At 37.5% G+C, this 19,385-nt stretch overlaps 1 protein-coding gene and 1 long non-coding RNA gene across 7 annotated transcripts in view; both read left to right on the top strand.

Annotated features, from left to right (window-relative positions):
• LOC126767379 (GTP-binding protein Di-Ras2-like) overlaps nucleotides 1-19,385 on the top strand; it is a 146,704-nt gene that overhangs the window by 53,449 nt on the left and 73,870 nt on the right. For all 6 annotated transcript variants that reach the window (XR_007669080.1, XM_050484911.1, XM_050484910.1 and 3 more), the window contains exon 2: nucleotides 5,500-6,682. Coding sequence is in view for 5 of the 6 variants with exons in the window: in XM_050484911.1 (XP_050340868.1) it covers nucleotides 6,518-6,682 (165 nt within the window). In the remaining variant the exon portion in view is untranslated. The remainder of the gene's footprint in view (nucleotides 1-5,499; nucleotides 6,683-19,385) is intronic.
• Nucleotides 9,954-19,381, top strand: LOC126767380 (uncharacterized). The gene is made up of 2 exons (XR_007669081.1): nucleotides 9,954-10,421; nucleotides 18,569-19,381. It is a non-coding gene; the product is annotated as an uncharacterized LOC126767380 (long non-coding RNA).

The raw sequence follows: 19,385 nt of genomic DNA, 5'->3' as shown, positions 1-19,385 counted from the left end.
ACAAAACAGCATTCGACTAAAAAAAAAAAAAAAAAACATTTTCGTTGATAAATATGCCTATTTACATTATTAGGTCAGAAATATATATAGCAACCTACGTAGAACCTGATTATTCCTAGAAACTTACGCAGCGTTTCAACGAACATTCGCAATTAGTTTCAATTAAAAAGCTTTTGAAAACAAAATCATTTGCATAATTCACTACCAAACAAATAAATTGTAAAAAGCGTGTGTGTGTAAAATGGACAAAAGAATTACATGCAATAGTTATGTGTTTTGGATCAATATTTTTACAATAAATTGCGTTTTCTTGGTAAGTTCCGGGCTCTTTTTTCTTTAACTACATCTGGTGACAGATTGATAACAGTTATATCGTAGAAGCCAAACAACAGTCGCCGAGCCAATTTGCTTTTAGGTAAGCAAAATAAATTATCCCATTTACCGAGTGAGTCCGCATATTGTTGTTTATTCTGCAATTATTTGCGCAATTAAAATTTTGCTTTCATAAAAGTGTATTTATATAAAAATCCATAAAAATGTTTGCTCGTGCATTTGCTTATGTATATATTGACGTTACTTAATAGGGAAGATTATTTTTATTTTTGTCGCGCTTTATTTTGGAATGATTCCCGTAATTGCAGAGCATAAGCACCCAATTGAATTGGTAGACCTTGTCACAAAAAGTTAAGTAGCCACTAATCTTGTGGGTGGTCAGATTTTTTACTTTCTTCAAATTGATCCCGGCGTACAGATTTGAAGTCTACAATAGTTGAAAATATCCATTTCGAGGTTCCCTTATTTTTTTTTAAAGAAAAAATACATAAACTTAAAAATGACACCCGTGATGTTTCACTGGAATCGAAGCGGAATTGCCCGCATAGACTTTAGACTTTACATAACCATACAGAAAAGTGACCCAAAACGTAAAAATATCTGTAACAACTGGCGTCGTCTTGTTGAAATTAAGTGTCGCCAAGTTCACGAGCTTCAATTTCTGATACAAAATGGCACGCTAACGGTCGCCATTGACGATTACATTCTCATCGGCATTATTTTTGAAGAAATATGGACGAAGGATTCAATCGTTCCACAAACCATACCAAACCGTTTGTTTTCTTGATGAAATGACAGCTCTTGAATCTCTCCAGGTTGCCCTTCGTTCCAAATGCGTCAATTTGACTGCTTTACATACTCATTGAGCCAGAAATGGGTCTCATCGCTGAACAAAATTTGGCGCGAGCACGTCGGTTCCTAGAGTAGAATGCAATAGATCTTCTGAATCACTCGCCCTTTGCAAAGTTCATCTTGTCGCAATCGTTAGGTGTTCTTACGCTTCATTGTCCAGCCTTTGCAAGGTTGAAAAAACATCTCAGGAATCATAGCCGCCTTAACCAATTTGTGATAAGCTGAAAGCGCTTTGTTGATTTATGAGGGCCTTTTGATCAATTTTAAAGCGTTTTAGGTACCACAACGGACCAACGTTTTAAAGTGTTCAAGTGAGATCCTTGTTAGGATCGACCTCGACTAAGTTCAAACATTATTTCGATCATATTTAGTATGAAACTTTCGACTGCAGCTGCCAAGCTTCCAATATTTTTGAAATATTGTTCAATAATAAAGATACATATACTTAGCACCTAAATCCAACACACAGTAAATAGAAATTTTATTGTATTTACCGACCAATATACTGAAAATTCATCCATGTACCTACACATATATTTAATCAAAGCCCTTTGCACGGTGTTAGAGCGTCAGTCAATTTCTTAAACAGATTAAAGATAAATATTTGAATATTTGCCATTATAATAGTTATGTGCAGTCTCTTATGTATGTACATAGTTGTGATAGCTGTAAGCGCCAATTAGGATGAAGAATTAGTTGTCGGTTAGGTGTATATGAGTGTGTCGATTTCAAAATGCCTGCGGGCATTTACATCATTTACACCGGATAAATTAGTAGATACATACTTACATTTTACTCTCAACTCAATTAAGCGTAAGAAGCTCTCATTCCCAGACTCAAATATTTTCATAGCCAGAAAAGTAGTGTGTTAAGTGTTAATTGACTGAGCAAGTCCACCTCAACATACTTCGAGTACATACAAGTGCGTTCCAAAGTAAATATGCGAAAATGAGCTTCGAACAAAGAACCAACATTAAATTTTGTTTTAAAATTGGTGAAAATTTTACCGAAACGTTTCAATTGATGAAACAAGTTTGTGGCGATGATTGCCTATCCCGTAGCAGAGTGCATGAGTGGTTTCAAGAATCCAACATTCGTAGGACATTATTATTTGACCAAAAATCACATTTTAACCACTAACCACTCCCCGTATTCACCTGATATGGCACCGTGCGACTTCTTCCTTTTCGAAAAAATGCATTTGCCCATGAAAGGAAAGCGTTATGCAGACGTAGAGGCCATTCAAAAGGCTTGCACCGGCATACTGGCGGCCATACCGACCAACGAGCTGAAACACTCATTCGACAGGCTTTTGGACCGTGCAAAAAGCCGTATTGAAACAGAAGGAGACTATTTTGAATAAAATAAATTGATTTTTGCCGAAAAAACCATTTGTTCTGATTTTTTTTTAAAGTCCTGTTTACTTTGGAACGCACCTTGTATAATTAATAGTAGAGTAGTGTAACAATACTGCTATTTATTTTTCAGTCCTTTTTCATGAAGATTTTTCATGTGGTTTTCAAGAAGAATAAAACGCATATCATTTCATGCTATGGTAGTTTTGTTATAAAGATGATACTACACATTATTTGGAAGAAGATTTTGCATCAACTGCGGTCTTATATCAGCAATAATCTGCCAAATACTCTCTTCCAAGGATCAATTGTTTCGATCTAGTCTGCGTAGACAAGCGCCAATTAGCTTCTTATATAACAAAAATAAACCAATTTTGTCAAATTCAACGGTCTTGGACCACGTCACAGGCTCAAGCCGCGGTATAATGCGCTCACCACAAGTTAAATAAAATGATTGTTTCGTTGACTGGATGGTATATGGATGGCACCGTCATATTAGAACCAAAGGCCGTTCATATTAACATTTCCCAATTCTGACACGAAAAGGTCATTATTTTGGCTCTATAGCATTCCCCATTGACTGTAGCATTATGGTGAGTCTCTTCGCTGAAAAATATTTTCTAATGTTGTAAAAAGTGGTATCGGTGGTGGTGGTTATCTCGTTTTGAGCTCATTCACCGAACGACGTGATTGATGGTCTTTCGGTTTCAATTCCCGCTCGAGCTCAGTTCTGTAATCCCATAAGCCAAGATTCCTCTACAAAATCTACCAAAAATTGTACAACTCTAATTGGCATCTCTGATGATGCACATTATTCACTAGACTGCATGTGGTGCAAAATTGACGAAGACGACTTCTTCTTCCTTAATGGCGTAGATACGCGGTTACAGCCGAGTTCTTCGTTTCGCTGTTTGGCGCCAATTGGAGTTTACAAGTGCAACCAAGTACTTCTCCACGTGGTCTTTCCAGCGGAGTGGAAGTCTTCCTCTTCCTCTACTTCTCCCAACGGGTACGGCGTCGAATACTCTCAGAGCTGGAGTATTTTCATCCGTCTCTTAATCTAATTAATACTATGCCAATGTAGTCGTATATCTCATCGTTCCATAGAATGGTATTCGCCTGCGTCGAATACCATCAGAGCTTCCGCAGAACCTTTCTCTCATCGTAACGTCTCATTAGCTGTTGTCAATCTACTGCCATTCAGAAAGCTGGAGCTGGAGGTGTTCCCTATATAATTTCAGAATGCTCTGGGCATCAGTAACTAAATCACCTGGAGGGTTCTACAAGAGTATGTTTCGGTCTTGAAACCTTCTGTTAGTCGCTACATCTTTGAGTAGATTTTTTAGGCATTGCCCCTGTGCTCCAGTTTTTCAAGCTCTTTGTACTCACGCATTTCCGCCTTTTCCTGGTTTGGTCTGCAAATGCGTTTCGCTTTCCTCTTGAACTATGGGTATCTCTCTCATGCCGCAAGTATTGAGGTCGATTGTAACGTGACGAGGTAGACAGTCATTGCTAGTTAGAAATTGTTTAAAAAAATTTATTATTGGATGTGGACTTTAGACCAGTGTCATTATTAGCCCATGGTTTATTTATAAGAAAGCTGGTGAGGCTGAAAACAATCTCATTCACTACGACGTCAGTCACAGAAAGTAAAGACCAGTTTTTTCTGCTTCAACGAAAAAAATCGACACACTGGTAGTTAAAATTTGTTTCGGGAAGTTATCTGAAAACAGTTTACGATAAAATGCGCTTTCAATGCATCTTTAACTAAAGTCTGTGGCCTTGGTACCGTCCAATGTGCTAAAAGCAATAGACAGAACCTTCAAATTAATGAGGCATGTTTATTATCATTCTCAAGAACATTCTTTGGTATTTATTTTTTGAAGATTATCCTTTTCAAATGTTGTCTGTGGCTACGTCTCAGATTGTCCTTCCGTTGAGTCTAATATTTGATGACTCGTTTGAGCACTTTGATTGGTGATTGGCGGATGAAACACGTGATAATTTGCTCCAAGTCCTGTATCGAAGAGGGATTTTTCACGTAGATTTTGGACTTTACATATCCCTAAAGGAAAAAGTCTAACGGTGTGATATCACAGGTTTTTGGTCGACCGGTGTGATATTATCTGCTCATCGAAGTGTTCTCTCAATAAATCCATTGACTGATACGATGTGTGGGAAGTGGCGCTGTCCTGTTAAAGCCAAATGTCGCCGAGATTAGTTACAGACAACAAATAGTCGGTTGTCACGGTTAAGTTCTCACCGACATCATTTTTGATGAAATACGGACTGATGATTCCACTGGCCCACAAACCTCATCAAACCAAATTGCAGTTCTTGAATCTCTTAAGGTTGCTCTTCTTTCCAAAAGCGGCAATTTTTGGTTGATTACATAACCATTGGAACATTACCATCTTCTTGGACCTTTTCAAAATCCCATAGAGCCAAGCGATGTCGTTTAGGAAGGTCGAGCGGCTTCAATATACGTCAGTCAGAGTTGCTGGGAACTTCGCCGAATCGAATCTCCACGATCTTCGTGTACACCCTCAGCTACGGCTACTTTATTTGTTTTACTGCGTGCTGGACGTCATCTATTCGGTCGAATATTATCCAACATATTATCAAGATGGGTGATGGTATTGCGAATAGTTCGCTCAGTAGGCTGGTTATGTTGACCAGAATATGAGCAAGGCACGCGAAACCCAATGGATCATCCGTTAGTACCGTTTTACCATTATGAAAGACATATTTTGAGCATATCTGCTAGTATTGTATACTGAGAATAGATCCTTAATTCGTTTACCTAATTATTTGGCAAGTTATTTTTCTGGCTCTCGTTGCATTATACCTTATCTTAGATTTTGACTAGATCTCAGCAAAACTCCTTCTAACTTATTTTTCTTGTCATAAAATTTTATAAGAAATTCACTAACCATTTTCTCGTAATTTATCTTCTCAGCTCATTCTTGGTCGCACAATGGCAAAACGGCATGAAATTTGCGCGAACAACCTTGAAGAGATGTAAGAGCAGCATGCAAAGACATCAACAAAAGGCAAACGACATGTGAATTAGTAAGCAATAAAATACGAAAAAGCAATAAAAAGGAAAACAGGAAAAAGGAAGGGGAGAAGTAAAGTAGGCTCCCCGCAAGTCTCAGCGTGTAAAAGAGACACTTGTAGAAAGTGTGAAAAGAGAGAGAGAGACGGCGTTGACAGCATGTGGTGTCACCACAATACTATACATAAATATACGAACTGATAATTGACAATACGTACAACAACAACAAGTGCACAAGAATTGAAAATTTGTGGGATAAAAAGTGAGCAGGCAAATAGCGGAAATGGATAGAATTGTAAGCGAAAGCACAATTAAATTTCCGCACATCCGTCATGCCCCAAATGCCCACACTCACAACAAAAACCGAAGTAATCAGTGCAGAATGTAATGAAAAAGTGTTACATACAAATAAAGAAAGCCAAATTAAGAGCGCTGCAAAAGCTCATTAAAGCAATCTTTTGAGTGAAAGATTTATGCGAAATATTTTTCCCCTTTTTTTTGTAGTGTATGCATGTATTGGGAGTATAGTGTGCAGTGTTGTTATGCGTAAGAAGCTTTAAATTCACCTTTCTCTAATCAGCCAGCGAGCTTTTGAAAGAAAATCTAACTTCCAGGGTTTTTTCTTAAAAATAACGTTAATCCCGGATTTATTTGCCTTCGCTTAAAGCAGAAGAATAAAATAATTTTATACAAAGTAATCTAAATTTAATATTGTGCCTTTATTAAGCCCACAGCCATGTTTAACGAAAGATTTATAAAACTTCCAAGACATAAACGCATTTAAGCTCAGCCCACAAGCTTATAGCTTATAGAATTAAATCAAATAATAACAGTTACTGCTGATAGTTGGTTGCCCAAGCAGCCGTGTGTGTAAGCATTTGGCGAGCATCTACAGTTGCCGTCGTCAGCCGTATTCAGAATGACCGACTTGGAACGCATAAGACTGGTTATGCTGGGCGGTGCTGGTGCGGGCAAAAGTTCCATCATCAAACGTTTCCTCTTCAAGACCTATACGGACAAATATCGTGCCACGGTCGAGGATCTCTTTAGTCGGGAATATGATTTGGGCGGCGTCACACTGAAGGTGAGTAAAATGGAAGCGTAATTTTATTTACGATATTTACAATTTTTAGAAAAAGAATTTAAAAATATTCTATAATAATAGTAAGTATGATCTCTCCGTTAAAGTAGTCATACACTTTCTATCCATTACAAATACAATATTTTCTCGTAAGAGGCTTGAGCAGTCTAGAGTTAAAAACAAAAAACTTGTTTGGCTTAGTAAATCCTATAAACAGTTCAGCTAACAAATATTACACATATATAAGTCCATAATCGAATTATCAGTCATCGTTCGTCCATTATCGTTTGATTTGAATTTATGCATACTGTCTTCTTTAGGACGCCCGTACAGTGGCCGCAAATGGATATGTTGAGCAGTTTAATGTAAGATCCGTAGCATTTGTATGTCGTGTGAGTGGATAGTGTCACCAGGAACAGGCGACTTCACTTCTGCGAGGTGCTAGGTCAGAAACTCAGCGATGGCAGTAGAATGGTCAATAGTCAAGAGTGACATTCTGAAATCGCAACAGACATTGGTAGATCATATCATTCACAAATATTTGGGTATGGGAAAGCTCTGTGGAAAGTGGGTGCCGCGCGAGCCCACTATCAACTAAAAACAATGACGAGTTGATGTTTCGGAGCTGTGTTTGGAGATGTCCAAGCAGCATAAACCTGAGATTTTGCGTCGATATGTGAAAATGTATGAAATATGACTCCATTATTTCACTTCGAAGTTCAATCGACGGTCATTCGAGTAGACTGCACACGATGAACCCATTCCCCAGCGTGGAAAAACGCAACAGTGGAATGTGAAGGTTATGGTGTCTGTATTTTGGGATACATATGGAATAATTTTCATTGACTACCTTGAAAAAGGAAATACCATCGCAAGATCGCAGAGCCACATTTGAAGAAAAAGAAAGTGCTGTATCACCAAGACAATGCACATAAGTCAGTGAAAATTATGACAAAATTCTAATAATTGTGCTTCGAATTGCTTCTGCATTCATCGCATTCTCTAGAACTAGCCCCCAGCGACTATTTTCTATTTTTGGGCCACAAAAGCATGCTCGCTGGGTTGAAATTTTCCTCGAATATTCAATGTATTTTGAAGCAAAAGACAAATCGTACCGCAAAGTGGTTTCGAAAAGTTGGAGGGTTGGAACTATTATTCCCAAAAACTTTGAAGCCGTCTGCGTGAGCGATGAGTGAGACGAAGATGGAACCACAAACTGTATGATCTTAATAGTCCAGGCATTTAAGCTTATTTAGGTAAGAATCTCGGAACTCGATATACCCATTTATATGTCTGTAAATAATAGGTATACCCCACCATATGTGGGTTTTGAGACAACTTTAGGGTGTCAATATACAAGTATTTACAGACATATAAATGGGTATATCGAATTCCGAGGTGAACTTACTATAATGACTGGACTATAACGGCGTCATGGATATAGTAAGGTGTTTCAAATTCCAGACTCATACATGGCCAACGGAAGCAAGGGCGTCAATACACCTAATGGATGGATCAAGTGCATATCGTCCTGTCTTCGCTGGGGATGTACAACTGGCGTGACCTCGCAAAAGATGGAGGTAACTGACAAAATGTCGTGTTCTTAGCCCAGATCGACACATGGTTATCGGTGCTTAATGCTCCATAAGCTGAGTATAAAGTTCAAAGTCATTACAAATAGATTAGTTGATTTTGTTGTTTCAAACATTTCTTGTTCTACACTACTACTATCAAAATTGAGGCAAAGCTGCAACCAATGTCAATGGTGTCTTTGGAAACCCGAAATAATCGACTCCTAAAATATTCCCACATTTCTTTGGCTCTAACGTCGAGCCTTGGCACTTTTACTTTAGTTACTTAATTTCTCAAAAAGCAGCAATTGTCTTTAAGCTCACATTTAATGCGTATATGTGTGCGTATGTTTATGGCTGCGTATTAGGTTACAAAATCCGGTAATTCTTATACCATAAAATGCTTCTGAGCAACATGAAGTGGCGACGCATATTACTGTTTAATTGAATTTCTCATTGATCTTGTATTTGTTATTGTTGTTTCAATGTTTCTGTTTTTGTTTTTGCATTGTAAGTTTTTGCCTGGTATACTCCTGGAGGGATCATGCCTATACACATCTAATGCTTCAATTAATCACCGTAAGGCAATAACAATGCTTACAAACACAAAAGAAAGTCATACACATACATGCGTAGATGTACACATACACACTACATATGCAAGCACTTAACTACACTAAAGTTTGTCTCGCCATGTTGCGCACTGTCGGCGATTTCTAATCACACAAACGCACACATACACTTGGATGACAATTAAAGACAGAACTTTTGTCTGCAAATATCTTTAACATGACACGCTCGACATGGAATATTTATATAGCGCACATACACACACCCACGTACTTATGCTTTTTCCGTTAGTTGACAAAGTTGTCTAGTAGATATTGGCAGCTCTCGGCAACACACAAATTAACAAATCTTCCGTTTAACATGTTGCTTGCACTGATAAGAATGTCTTTAGTAGAATATACATTAGGGTGCTTCATCTTTAGATCATAGACATATTTTTCACTTTGCTACCTGAAAATCTAATCGAGAGAGGTATAGAACTATATATACATACTTGTATATATAATTGATCAGAATTAAGATGCGAGTTGAATTCCGTATATCTCTCTGTCTTCCTAGCGAAGTCAACAAACCCAAAGTTCCTCCATAAGGAATGTTGATCTCGCTCAAGGTAAACTAAAAGACCACTGACCTTCGCGTGGGTAGTACTCCTCGAAAAAGGTTGTTGACTCGACTATAAGTAAAAAAAGAGTTATTGACCACAGAAAAAACCATTGATCTCATGAAGAGTTGTTTGCGCGCTTTAGATTGACAAAACCGTAACTATAAACAAAAAAAATTGTATCTAAGCAAACCGCACATCATCTAAAAGCCATGGAAAAAGTTTGATTTTTATTTTTACCTATTATCCAACCAGTTTGACAACTTCGACTCGATTCCACGTACATATATATAAAACGAAAAAAACCCGAGTTCTAATTAATTAATTTGAGTGAAGCGTCAGCAAAATCGGATAATGTGATTGGTTACATTAAGTATTTAATTTATTTGTAATTTCTATAGATAAACCTTTCATATATATGTGTGTGGATCTGTGTTGCAGTATTTCGAATGTTAAAACTAGTGCATGTCGGGCCTTCTATTAAATCGAATAAACAATTCCAATGCAATTGTGGTAATGTTTAGCAGACATCTGGTCGTGAGATATTTTGCTACGCCGCGCATATCATCCTCACAGCACTCATCACACACAATCCACACACAACCCAATACAACACAACATGTCATCCACACAACCACAGCTACACATCATACCAACCACACTACACACCAACACTTCGCCTTTTTCACCACTCACAACCGATACAAAAGGATTGGTCACATCGGAATGACAGCCTTTTTTCGTTTTACCCGTGACCGCTAAGGTTTTTTCGCCATCGAGACGTTCGTCGACACATCGCTCTACAAGTTCAAAATTTACTGAGTTAAACCAAAGTGATAGTGGAGTATTGTATAAAGCATTCCTTTGAAAAATTTGTTGTGAAAAGAGAAAATAAATACAAAAGCCATTAAGTTGAAAGTGAAATACTTCTTTTCTTTATTTCAAAGAAAATTGGCTAATTAGAAAATTCCAGGTGCAAGTGCAAGTGCAAGTGCAACAAGTGAGTATATCACCGACATCCGGGTGAACAAAAGGTTTGCAACTAAACAAATGGTCCTTCGAGCCTCTTAGACAGGCACCTACGATTTTAAAAGAACTCACCGAGAGGTGGAAAAGTGAATAAAGTGCATGTGAAACTATACAACAGAACAATTAAAAGTACACACAAGGAAAAATAATAAATAAACAGGTACTTAAACATATATTAAGTGATCAAATCTACGTAACGGGCGCGAAACCAACTAAAACAAAACAAATACAAAAAAAAAAACTAAAAATCAAGTACGGGCGCGGTAAAACTAATAATAATCAAACAACAACAAAAATAAAAACCCAAAACCTACATACAAATATATAGGATTCTCAACAGGCAAGCAGCGTGGGAAGAGGAAAAAGACTCAACACGGAAGACATCAAACAAGAAAAAAAAAAAAAAAACTAAGAAGATGAAAGGAGAATAAACGAGAGAAAGAACGAAGAGATACACACATAAATAAGTATTGCTACCCATAAACCCTTGGCGGAGAAAAAAGTAAGTCCGTTCCAATTAAATATTTAATAAAATAATTATGCGCATATGTATGTTTAAAATACAGTTTGAGCTGTAATACGACATACAGTTACTTAGTTAGAAATAACCCAACTGTTCTATACGGAAAACCGGTTAGACAGTTCGGTATGTACATATGTATGTATAGATACCGAAATATATGAAAAAATTACGGTACCTGCCTACTGCTTATTTTGTGTTCCAAAACACACTGTAATTTTCAAAAAACAAAAAAAAAAAAAAAAAAAAATTTCTTCAAAGTCAAGTATCCTACTTGCAAGTTTTGGTGATACCCCTTGGGCTAAAAAAAAAAGCAACAAGCAGGATCGCCTATAATAAATAAGCAGAGGCGAGCAAAAAAAAAAAAACCAACAGAAACTGCAAATCCATACATACATATATACACATACTTATAAGTAAAGGTACTAAATTATATAAAAGATACATACATATGTGCATATACTATATACATACATACATACAAACTTTGCGCGCCAAATTTTATATTCCGCAATTTATATACATATACATATACATATAGTACATGCATGAGTCAACTGTTTTAAGGAAAATTTTTGGAAAACTGTTGTTACACTACCTGCCTTAAAGCTTACTTCGTGTCTCCAAACACAGCAAACAAAAAAAAAAAAAAAAAATTACATATTTCAAAGTCAAGTATTCTTACTTGCAAGTTCTGGTGATACCCCTTGTGCTAACAAAGCAACAAGCAGGATCGCTTTAAAAATAAGCAAAGGCAGAAAAAAAAAAAAACAACAACAACATAACAGTGGATATTTATGTATGTACATATATGCATGTATATCGCGATCCAAATATTTCTCTCCTTTATCTCTCGTACGCTTTCTCTCTCTCTCTAAATAATTACCAAAGAGCCAATAAAGGGTTACAAATACGTACATAACTTTATACAAGTAATAATATATTAAATATATTTATTACTAAGGTCAACGAACTTTAAAAAAAAAAAAAAAAAAAAAAAACCGGAACAAAACGGAATCGAAATACATGTACATGGAGTATATCAATATCAACATTGAAACATTGGAAAATTAAAATTTACCAATATACATATTTACGTATGCGCATTTATACATATATACATACTTATAGTATATATGTACGTACATCGGGTACTTATAAAAAATTTCTTTTTCGTGTTCTTTTTGAGCAAACGTACGAGTATGCAGATGCAATTAACAAAACATTTGCATACATACTCACATATTTAATATTGACATATTTACGAATATATAAAAAATTGTTTACTTATTTTCCGCGCATTTCGTTATATTGCATATGCATACGTACTACATACATATGTACATATGTGACAATTGTGCGAACAAAAGGAACACAAAAACATTAAGCATAACTATATGCATATAAATATATACATACATACGTATTTTTGCGTTATTGTTATTTTCCTTCTCTTTACGTTCTTATCTGAAAAGATACACGTACTAAGGAATAATAAACAAATTAATTTCGAGTAATTCGCAGATACATACGTTTAAATAATACACGGTAAAAAAAAAAAAAATAAAAAAAAAAAAAAAAAAAAAAAAAAAAGACATATTTAACAAAAATAATTACATACGAATACATACATATATTTATGATACAAAGGATTAATCAATTTATGCGGTGAATAAGCGTTCGCAAAGTCATAATCTATTTCATTTATAATATATTTACAAATTTTTTTTTTTTTTTTTTTTACAATACCAATCTTATAATTGTGTTTCGAACGAAATATTTACAAACATTTTTTACAAAAATTTTTAATAATTCCAAGTTTACATTTCAATTGGTTATATATTTTGACATAATACTACCAATTTTACAATTGTAGTATCTCAAAGCTTAAGCTCAAAGCTTCCAATTCAATTTTATAAATGCAATCTGATAAATCTAAAGAGGATAAACCAAGAACACCTCAATTATTGGACATTCCAAAAATGGCTGATGATGATAAATCACAAAGCACGCCTGCAGAAGCTACACGCTCAAAGCAGAGTATAAAACAAAAAAGATCAAAAGATCAGACAATACCTAGATTCATCACTGAAAGTGACAGTTTTATAAGGTATTGTACAAGATTTCAAGCTTCCTCTATTACTGACATCACAGAATCAGTTTTGAATATAAAACTAGAAAGCGTGAACAATCTCTGGGCTCGCCTTCTGGCAGCGTACGATACAGTACTAGATACTGACGACGCAGAACTCCCAGAAAACGCAAAAGCTTCGGCGACAGCCAAGTGTGATAACTGCCGCGATCAGTATGAGTTAACAAAGGGAATGATAACTGAACAAATAAGTTTAGTAAGGCCAAGTAGAGCCACTACTCCCCCTCCCAGAGTAGTTACAACACCAAAAGAAGACCTAGATAAAGGCATGTATCTCAAAGTACCAGCTTGTGATACTGAAGTTTTCAATGGATGTTATGACCAGTGGCCGTCCTTCCGGGACATGTTCACTGCCGTTTATATAAACCATCCTAAACTTTCACAAGCACAAAAGCTATACCATCTCAGGTATAAAACAAAAGGGGAAGCAGGCAGTATCGTCAAGCAATTCGCTTTAAATGACGAAAATTTTAAACTGGCTTGGGAAGCACTTGTCGAAAGGTACGAAAATGAAAGGGTTATGATAGAAAACCCAATAAAAACTTTATTGCATTTGCCAAAAATCCAACAAGAAACTAGCCAGGAATTTCAAAACTTACACTCCACAGTGACCAATTGTTTATCAGTGTTAAAAACACAAAATATCTCCACAGAATCGTGGGACCCTATTATAGTAACCATTTGCGCAGAAACACTGCCTGATGCTGCGTTACTACGATGGGAACAATCACTAGTGGAAAGAAAAATAATGCCCACCTGGCAACAGATGAAAACATTCCTCACTGCTCAATACGAGATAGCTGAGCGAATAGACAAAAAAACTATAAAGCCGAAAAGTCATCACAATGACTCAAGTAAAAACTTGTTCAAACCCCAAGCCAGTAATAACATACAATATAATAGACACGCTAATAGAAGTTACACTTTCGTGTCAAACCAAACAAATAAATGGCAACCATTATGTGAAATTTGTAAGGGAGGTCATAACATAAGATCTTGCGAGAAATTTAAAAAATTATCCGTTTCTGACAGAAACAATCTTGTCAGACAACATAAACTTTGCATCAACTGTCTGTCGAATGCTCATACGACAAAAGACTGTGAAAGCAAATTTAGTTGTGTGTACTGTCAACGAAGACATCACTCATTGCTTCATATTACAAATTTTCAAAATATGAAGCAAAATCAATTTCATAAAACCACCGGGTTAGTCACTACAACCAAAAGTGATAATCCCGAAATCTCAAATCCCGAAAATAGGGAAGAACAACCATGCTGCTCTAAAGCAGCAAAAATTCAAGCTCTTCATTCCGAAAATGAAAGCAAAATTCTTTTACCCACTGCGGTCATCACCATAGAACATAAGGGTGATTTATTCAAACTAAGAGCACTAATAGATCAAGGATCTCAAAGATCCTTTATATAATATATCATCAAAGGCTCAAAATCGGCTCAAATTGCCAATAAAACATTCAAATTTCCAAATTTCGGGAATGGGCGGAAGAATTATCCAAAATTCGAACAAAATATGCCCAATTACCATAGTATCTCCAAATGCGGATATTAGAATAGATGCACAAGCCATCGTTCTACCGCAACTTACAAATTTGCTTCCAAGCTGTGAAGTAAATAAAAAGCAATGGGAAAAATGCTCATATCTCAAATTAGCAGATCCCAACTGCCATACCCCATCACAAATCGATTTGTTATTAGGTAGTGACTTAATACCTCAAATAATTCTTGAAGGTATAGAAAAAATATCCAATAAATTGTTAGCCCAAAATACAATCTTTGGGTGGATATTAAGTGGCCAAGTCACAGAGAAAATTAATTCTTTTACAACTGAAGTTGAAAATATTTCAAACGAATATTTAAATGATGAACTCAAAAAATTCTGGGAAGTAGAAGAATTACCTCAGACTAATCAACTTTCAGAAGAAGATCAGGCATGCGAAGCCTATTACAAGTCCACAACAACAAGAAACGAACATGGTCGTTATGTTGTGCGACTACCATTCAAACCAACTTTTCCTGAAACCATAGCTCTAGGCCACTCTAGAATATCAGCAGTCCAGCAATTTCTAAGCCTGGAAAAAAGCCTGATAAAAAAAGGTGAGCTTAAATCAGCATATGATAATGTGATGGACGAATATCTAGACCTCAATCATATGGAAGAAGCTGTACCATATGAAAAGGTATCTAAAGGCAGATATTTATCTTTTTATCTGCCACATCACGGGGTAATACGACCTGATAAAATCACAACAAAAGTACGAGTGGTTTTCAATGCCTCAAAGTGTACAAGCTCAGGCAAATCACTCAACGACGTACTATATACTGGCCCAACCTTACAACCTGATCTCATGCTGCTAATACTAAATTGGCGCATGTTTAAATACGTTTTCAATGGGGATGTAGAAAAAATGTACAGGCAAATTCTAGTACATGAAGATGACCAAGATTTCCAACGTATAGTCTTCCGCAAATCAAGTAATAGTCCAATCAGCGACTATAAACTTAAAACCGTCACCTTTGGCATCAATTGTGCACCCTATTTGGCCATTAGAACATTGCATGAAGTGGCACAAACAAATGCAACAAATTTGCCTTTAGCATCTTCTGTGTTGCAAACACAAACATACGTTGACGACATACTATCAGGTAGCCACAGTCTGTCCTTAGCGTGCGAATCACTATCTCAAGTGATCAAAGCACTAAATTCAGCGGGATTCCCCTTAAAGAAAATTACATCAAATCATCCCGAAATAATAAAAAACATAAAAAAGGAAGACTTATTAGATACAAATTTCCTTAAATTTGAAACGGCCAGTACAACAAAAACCCTAGGGATTCAATGGAATGCGATAACAGATCAATTCTCATATACAATTGAGTCAATATCTGCAATGTCCGCCAGTACAAAACGCCAAATACTTTCCTCGGTGGCAAAACTTTTCGACCCCGCAGGATGGCTTTCGCCAATAATGATTCAAGCAAAAATCCTCATTCAAGAATTGTGGCAAGATGGCACTGAATGGGATGAACAGGTGAAACCTGTACGTTTAACAAAATGGGTACAATTTGCTAACAATTTGCATAGTATTTCAGAAATTCGAATCCCTCGATGGGTAAATTTCACCCCTAACATTAACACAGAATTACACGGTTTCTGTGATGCCTCTGAAAAGGCTTATTGCGCAACAGTTTACGTACGCACACAGTACGATAACAAAATATCTGCACACCTCTTGGTAGCCAAAGCCAAAGTTGCACCTTTGAAGACACTCAGTCTGCCACGGCTTGAACTGAATGGTGCTCTTCTGTTAGCAAAATTGATTTCAATAGTTCAAACCCATCTGAAATTAACCGATCACAAAACGTATCTTTGGTCAGACTCAGAGATAGTTTTAGCGTGGTTAGAAAAACCACCCTATTGTTGGAAGACCTATGTATCCAACCGAATATCCCAAATTTTAGACTTAGTTGGCCCAGCAAAATGGCAACATGTTGCAAGTGCGGATAACCCAGCGGATCTTGGGACAAGAGGTTGCAAGCCACTGCACCTCACCAGCACTACACTCTGGTGGAATGGTCCAACATGGCTAACAGAATCACAAGAATTCTGGCCAAAGTCTCCCGCTCGTAATATAATACCGCCGGAAAGTCGGAAAATTGAAAATTTTCATATCACTCCAGAAGAGGATGATATTCTCCACCGATTTTCGTCATTTGCTAGAGCACTAAGAGTAGTCGCTTACATGCACAAATTCATTCAAAGACTTAAACTAAAAATGAAAGGAGCACCAAATAATCCTTGCGTACAACTAACGCATTCCGACTTGCAACATGCCAAGGTCAGTCTAATATTATATACACAAACTCGCTATTTCAGCAAAGAGAAATCAAAGTTGCTCGAAAAGCGACCTCTCGAAAAGGGAAGCTCACTTCTCGTCTTAAATCCATTCTTGGATTCTAAGGGATTAATAAGGGCAAATGGAAGATTGGCGAACTCCAGCCTTAGTTATAACGAACGACATCCCATCATTATTCCTGAGAAATCCCGGTTTACTCATTTATTCTTAATATACCTTCACCAGCTTACACTACATGGTGAGCATCGCTTGATGCAGCAAATGGTCCGACAAGAATTTTATATACCGCGACTAAAGCCACAACTTAAAAAGACGATTTTTATGTGTAAACAATGTACCTTGTACAAACATAAAATGCGCACGCAGATCATGGCAGCTTTACCACCTGAACGCTGCAATTATGCTCTACCTTTTACTATTACTGGGGTTGATTTTGCTGGACCTTTCCAGATAAAGGCCTCAATGTTAAGATCATCTACATTTAGAAAAGGGTATGTGGCTGTTTTTGTATGTTTTACGACAAAGGCAGTACACCTCGAGCTTTGTTCAGATCTGACAACTGCGGCTTTCCTCGCAGCATTCGCACGCTTTGTCGGACGACGCGGATTTCCCTCAAAGATTATGAGCGACAATGGGAAAAATTTTATCGGAGCTCAAAGAGCCACCGAAAAGGAGTTCATAAACTTTATGAAAGAAGTTTCCCCTGAAATAGTTAAAAAATATGCACCTCAAGGGATCGATTGGCAGTTTATACCTCCATGTTCTCCACACATGGGTGGACTTTGGGAATCAGCAGTCAAAAGCTTTAAAACCCATTTAAAGAAAACGGCTGGTAATCATAAATTTAATTATGAGGAGTTTACTACATTACTCACTCGTATCGAAGCCGTATTAAATTCAAGACCTATATCACCACTCTCGCAAGATCCCTCCGATTTCACAGCTCTTACACCTGGACACTTCCTCAGAGGAGCTCCTCTTCTCGCCATACCTGAGACAGAAGGAGACTCCCTCACTTTAATAAATCGATGGGAAAGAATCAAGATTCTCCATCATGAATTCAGCCACAGATGGAAGGAGGACTATCTTAAAGATCTCCATAAGAGATATCGATGGAAAACGATCCAGAAGGAACCCAGTACAGGCGAATGCGTCATCATACAGGACGAATGCCTTCCCCCAACCGAATGGCGACTAGGTCGCATTGAAAAGGTACATCGGGGACGTGATGGTCATATAAGAGTAGTAGATGTGCGAACACAAACTGGTCTACTAACTCGACCATTAGTGAAATTGTGTTTTCTTCCAAATACCGAAGAACCGATTACCGAAAACAAGCGAACACAAACGCATACATAGAATCAAACAATAACTAATTAAAAATACACCGTTTTACAATCCGTACGTACAAACCAAACGCATAATGAACGCGGTTAATACTAAGCAATAAAATCCATATATATAATATATAATACATAAATATATATATCTATATATACACACATATATAATGAGTAGCATGTTTCATACTACTAGCCAAACCATATTTAATATACATATTCCTATTCCAATAGAAATGGACATAGAAGACAGCCAACTTACTCCCAAAGCTGTGAGATCCGCCATTGCTGCACCTAGAGCATCAGCGCCACCCATCGCCGCACCAAGGACACGAAGAGTCTTGAGTCCGCCAAGGCAATCATCTGTTGCAACACCCAGGGATACGTTAGAAGATCCATTCGAAGAGACCTTGCCTCCACGATGCAGCTTATGCCATCGGCCCCACGTGCTGAAGAGGTGCACTATCTTCAAAAGCATGAAGCCAGCTCAACGCCAACAGATCGCTCGCGCACACGGCCATTGCATGAATTGCTTGGCAGACTCCCACACCACCTTCGAATGTCCAACCGACGGGTTATGCCAATACTGTCAACGCCCTCATCATACACTGTTTCATCGATTCCCTCGTCGAGTCAATCCGCCAGCAATCCGCACAAATAACGGACACAGACAACACGAGGATCCTGTCCAGCGCCGAAGAGGGCACCATTCCAAACGCACCAGGGGAGCGCACTCACGACCACCTGCACCAACCTACGGTCATCGTAATCCACCCCGCAGACCCACTGGACTGAACGCCGTAGTGAGCACTCTGCAACGGTTGCAACGTCTTCTAGGCGATTAATCCGCCTAGGGGGGGCCGGGATGTTTATGCGACATCTGGTCGTGAGATATTTTGCTACGCCGCGCATATCATCCTCACAGCACTCATCACACACAATCCACACACAACCCAATACAACACAACATGTCATCCACACAACCACAGCTACACATCATACCAACCACACTACACACCAACACTTCGCCTTTTTCACCACTCACAACCGA

Source organism: Bactrocera neohumeralis, unplaced genomic scaffold, assembly GCF_024586455.1.
Source record: "Bactrocera neohumeralis isolate Rockhampton unplaced genomic scaffold, APGP_CSIRO_Bneo_wtdbg2-racon-allhic-juicebox.fasta_v2 ctg584, whole genome shotgun sequence".
Classification (NCBI taxonomy): Eukaryota; Metazoa; Arthropoda; class Insecta; order Diptera; family Tephritidae; genus Bactrocera; species Bactrocera neohumeralis.
This window is presented reverse-complemented; position numbering and strand designations above follow the sequence as displayed.